The sequence below is a fragment of the Martes martes genome (genome assembly GCF_963455335.1).
Source record: "Martes martes genome assembly, chromosome: 16".
Lineage (NCBI taxonomy): Eukaryota > Metazoa > Chordata > Mammalia > Carnivora > Mustelidae > Martes > Martes martes.
In genome coordinates, this window is record NC_137904.1 from 44913804 (window position 1) to 44919284 (window position 5481).

Consider the following 5481-nt stretch of genomic DNA (forward strand, 5'->3'; position numbering starts at 1 on the left):
CCCCTCAACCTTGTTTCTTTAGCACCTAGAACACTTTCTCTTCCAAAGGAAATCTAACAGAGAGCCCCACTATGAAAAACATATAAAAGTCTTATTTTATTACTATTAATGTGTTCCTAGAAGGTAAAGCCAATCAGAATAATGAGACTGAAAGAACACAAATGCTGAGAATACAATTTTAGATTTGAATTTTAGATTCATTTCAGTATCAGTTTATTTCTGTATTATGGTTTCCCCAAACTCAGGTCACCCTGACACACAGGAGCAAACAGTAACAGCTTAATTTTTAACTGCTTCATTACAATCACAGGATAGTCCTCAGTTAAGCAAAAATGGCAGGAGAAGCTTCCCTCCACGGGACCCCACGGTGAATACACTGGGGGTCTCCACTGAGGTACCAGGTCGTCTGTAATGTGCCCTTGATATGACCATTTAAAAGCTCACTTGAAATTACAAGAGGGAAACAGCTACAGAGCCGCTCACATAGCCTCAAATTCTGCAGAAGTTTGGAAACCATTGCTCTAGGTTGTGAATTCCTCCTAGAGAAGTCACTGCGGTAATTAAGGTAGGTGATGAGGAAAGGGGGCAAGGCTTGGGAGCTGGGGGAGTTGGCAGGAACTGGAGAAGCGAGCTGAGGGACAGTCCACAACCCCACACAGCGTTGTACCTGCCCGCAGAGAGGGATCTAGAGTCCATCTGGTCCAGGCCTGTGCCTCTGGGTGCCTGGATGGCCCCAGCTTGCAGCTCTGCCCCTCTTTCCTTTGCAGACAAGATGCAGCGACTGTGTGTGTGCATGCTGATCTTGGCGCTGGCTCTGGCCACCCTCTCTGAAGCTGCTTGGAAACCCGGTTCCCAGCAGCAGGACGCGCCCTCAGGTCCAGGGGCAAATAGGGGCCTGGAGCCACACTGGCTGGACCGGCTGGGCGCAGCCCCTCACCAGCGAAGACAGCTAGGGCTCCAAGGTCCCCCACAGCTGGTGGCAGGTAGGAACTGCGACAGCCGTCCCTGCTTGCCTCGCCCAGCCAGGGCTGTCCCCAGCCTTGGTTTCCAGCAGCTAGACGTCTTTCCCATATCCTCACGTTCCCTCCCCGCTCTGACCCTCAGACCTGTCCAAGAAGCAGGGACCGTGGGTGGAGGAAGAAGAAGCAGCATACGGATGGATGGACTTCGGCCGCCGCAGTGCTGAGGAAGGGGACCAGCGTCCTTAGAACGGAGCTTCAAAGCCCAGACATCGCCCAGCCCAGCCCAGCCCAGCCCCATGAAAAAAAACTCAAAATAAACTAGCTTCCAATGGATCACATTGTGTCAAGTGTCGGGTAGGAGAGGGGAGTTGGTGGGGATAGGGTTGAGGCATCGGGGAAAACTGAGCATTCCCCTGGGGGCAGGGACCATGACCTGTTCTTCTGGGTGTCCCCAGACCTTAACATTGACTCTGAACCTACTCATGCAGGTGGAAAATGGTGGTGGGGTCACAACCAGAATCAGCTTTCTAAAAAACAGATCAAATTGTGCCACTCCAGGCTTTAACCCTCCAATGCTCCCTGTCACACTTAGGATAAGACCTAAACTTGCCAAAGCTCTAAGCCAGCCTGCTGTCCTCAGGGCAGGTGCCCTGTACCTTCCTCCTCTCTCCCTTTCTCCTTGCACAAATGCGCCATGCTGGGTCCTGCTCAGAACATCTGTCCTCGCCATTCCCTGTGCCCTGAAGGCTTTTCCCAGGCACCCACATGGCTGGCTGCCCTTTTTCTCCTTGGGGTCTTGGCTGAAACACCTCTTCCTGAGAGACCCAGCTGTTCTATTCCTCCTGCTTCATACACAGTGCCCAGTGTCCTCTAACGGCCCCACAGTCCCTGACGTTGCTCTCCAGAGCACACTTCACACCCTGTCATTGTCTCGTCAGCTAGTTTATTGTCTGCCTCCCCAGTTAGCAGGTCAAGTCTGTAAGAGTGGGGACCACACGTCCCTTTTCCCTGCTGTATCCCTGGTTCCAAGAACAGAAGGTATCCAATAAACACTCATCAGATGGGCACGTGAGTGGCCGGCACAGGCACTGTCAATGTTGCCCATATTGCCTCGTAGTTCTCTGCCTGTCAGCAGCATCCTTCCCCAAGCAGGTGTCACTGCTCCCCCTGAGGGCTTTCTGAGTGCGAAGCAGGCTGCAAATGCTCTGGAGTGAGTGTCTCCCGAGGGAGCCCTATGTTGGTGACAGTTGAGAACGGGAGGATCAATACCCCGGCTTCCTCACCCCTCGGGCAGGGTAACTCTGAGGTGTACCCAGCCCTGCCTCCCAGAATTCCCCCACAGGACTGAGCCCCACTTACCCACAGCAGGAAGCTGCTCGAGGGCACCCTTTGTTGACTGCCCTCCCTTCCCTGTCTCGAACGTGCTCGCTCCCACCGGTGGTCTTTGGGATCACCACACTGCAAATAAACTATTTGAACTCAAATCCTTATTTCCAAGTCTGCCTCTGGGCCGGGGGACTCCTCTGAAAACCGTGGTCCTAGGGGCGCCTAGGTGGCTCAGTGGATTAAGCCTCTGCCTTTGGCTCAGGTCATGATCCCATGGTCCTGGAATCGAGCCCCTCATTGGGCTCTCTGCTAAGCAGGGAGCCTGCTTCCCCCTCTCTCTCTGCCTGCCTCTCTGCCTACTTGTGATCTCTGTCTGTCAAATAAATAAAATCTTTAAAAAAACAAAAACAAAAAACAGGTGGTCCTAGAAGGATTGTAGAAAGCAACACTGTCATCTTGGGATTCTGGAATTTGATCCTTCACTAGCCAGACTCTTTGCTGGCATTAAGCAGGGTGCCGACCACCTCTGGAGTACTGTAGCAACCCCATTGCTAAGATTCTCATTGTTGGTGCATCGGGATGGGGTATAGGGGCCCTGATGTAGCTGATTGCTTCAGGATTCAAGACAGAAGAGCGATGGTGATTATGGCTGTGGTGTCCACTGGCTACTGCTAATGATCAGAGATTTCTGAAGGAAGAAAATGTTGGGCTCAGGTCAGCCAACCGTTAACTCAAGCCCAAGATCTGAATGTAAGAAGTCAGATAACAAAGGAAGCTGACATTGGAGCCCCAACAAGTCTCCCCATCAAAGTCCTAGAATGAAAGGCATGGGACCATGATAACCTTGCACGGAACATTTGAGAAAATGCCCTGAATTTCAAATTCTCAGGTTTCCAGGAAACCTCTGGGCTGGAGGAATTGCCTCCAACTTGCCAGAGGAAAGCAGTTTCTCCATCCCTGGCGACCATGCCCAGGCCTCCTTGAGGCAGAGGTCTTGCGAAGTGAGGTTTCTCACAATCGGCCCCCGCCTCCCTTCAGGGCTTCCATACCAAAAACTAGGGTCAAGTCTTAGGCTGTGCAGAAGTACAGTCCCAAACATGGCGGAAATGGGATTATTCACCCAAAATACTGCAGGTCCTGAAGAAGCCGGAAAACATGTCACAGAAGGAACCAGGAAGCGCACACAGGAGGGGATTTTCGAGGCTGACAGACTGAGGAGGCGGGCTGGGGACTGGGTAGGGAGAGTTTGTTGGTACAGGAGTGGAGGACCGTCTCCCACGACTCAGGCTTTCAGCTCCTGGCAAGGACACACAGAGCCCACCTTCATGCCTTGCTGGGAGTGACTCCCTGAAAGTCTGGAGCAAGTGAGGTGCCCGAGCTGCCCCAGCAGAGGACTGAGGAAGGAGCCATAAGACGGGCAGTCACCCTGGAACAAATTGCCATGTCAGACAAGAGCATCCACCATGTGACTCCGGTCCCTGCAAGGGTCCAAAAACCAGTCCTTTCCTAGAGGACATAAGGAACGTGTTGGTGAGGACAAGCAAGCATTTTTGAGCAGCTCAGCAGAGCTTGTCCTCTGCAGCACGGGGCTGATGTAGGAGATGCTGCTGTGGACCCAGGTTTCTTAGTGTCAGCGGGGATGATGGGATTGCAGGGCAGAGGGGACCAAGTGGCAGCACTTATCCATCAGAGGCAAGGTGGACCTACTCACTAGGCAGCCTTAACCCACAGGATTTGCAGCAACAGCTTAGACTATGGGGCTCCTAACCTGGAGACCTACGGGGTGGCCAAGAAGAACCCTGTTGGTCTTGGGCAAGGAGAACAGGTCAAGAGCAAACGAGCCTAAGGCTGATGTCAGCTGCCCAAATGGAAAACCACGATCCGCAGCCTGGTTTACAAGTCTGCATCAGTGCTTAGAAGTTGCCATTTATCGGTATGTGTGTGCACTGGGCAGGGAGGTACACCCAAATAATTCAAAAGCTGTCACCCACAGGTCCTGAGCCGCCACAGCCGAGAACGCAAATGCCATCATGCTTCCACCCACGTTAAAGAGACAGTGCAAGGCGGCGCCTCGCCTGGCTGGTTCAGTCAGTAGAGCACATGGCTCTTGATCTCAGTGTCATGGGTTCAAGCCCCACATTGGGCTCCATGCTGGGCATGGAGGCAACATACATACGTACAAAAAGTGTAATCGTTTAAAAATATCCATTCCTGGGGCGCCTGGGTGGCTCAGTGGGTTAAGCCTCTGCCTTCGGCTCAGGTCATGATCTCAGGGTCCTGGGATCGAGCCTCACATCTGGCTGTCTGCTCGGCGGGGAGCCTGCTTCCTCCTCTCTCTCTCTGCCTGCCTCTCTGCCTACTTGATCTCTATCTGTCAAATAAATAAATAAAATCTTAAAAAAAAAAAAAGTATCCATTCCTGCATGTGCTGTCCATGGTCCACTAGAAGCATCAATATTCTTGGGGCGCCTGGGAGGCTCAGCCGGTGAAGCATCTGACTCTTGGTTTCAGCTGTCATGGGCCTCTGCGCTCAGCAGGGAATCTGCTTCTCTTTCTCTCTCCCTCTCTCTTGGCCCCTCCCCCTGCTCTCACTCTCTCTCTCTCTCTCAAATAAATAAATGAATCTTTAAAAAAAATTTTCTGCCAGCAGCCTTTTCCTTACCCACATACAGGGCATAGAGCGTGACGTTAAGGCCCAAGGCTGCCAGTGACAAATGTCAGCTGGGAGATGCTTGCCCAGCTTCCTCACCCCTTGGGTGAGATAACAGAGATGGCCTCCATCTCCGTGGGTCCCGAAATTTGCCATGCACATGCGTTCCCCAGCGTCCTTGTGACCGTGCAGAGTCTGACTCTATAGGTCTGGGGTGGGACCTGAGAATCTGCATTTCTGATAAGCTCCCAGGAGATGCCGATCACGCCTGTCCACAGGCCACACCCGAGATGCAAAGGGTACACTTGTTCCCAGAGTTCCCCAGTAGGGTTAACCCTCAGTGCCTCGCATGTCCTTTAGTTCTCTTCCTTCTCAATACCCGCCCCCCTCCACCCCTGCTCCCAGCCAGGAGTGCTTCCTGGATCAGCTTCCAAACAAACTACTTGTTTTCAAATGCTGTTGCAGGTCTGACTCCAGGTCTGAGGGACCTCCACCTAAGAGAGTAGGCGACTCTTGCCCGTGCCTTGCCCCTCACAGCCAGGG

The 5481-nt window shown here is 52.8% G+C and overlaps 1 protein-coding gene across 1 annotated transcript; it reads left to right on the plus strand.

Moving 5' to 3' along the window:
* Nucleotides 1–772: 772 nt before the first annotated feature.
* Nucleotides 773–1208, plus strand: GAST (gastrin; the record flags this gene model as incomplete). Its single annotated transcript, XM_080826765.1, has 2 exons — nucleotides 773–983; nucleotides 1105–1208. 2 exons carry the CDS (start codon nucleotides 773–775, stop codon nucleotides 1206–1208), a joined length of 315 nt encoding a protein of 104 aa, XP_080682891.1.
* Between the last annotated feature and the right edge of the window lie 4273 nt (nucleotides 1209–5481).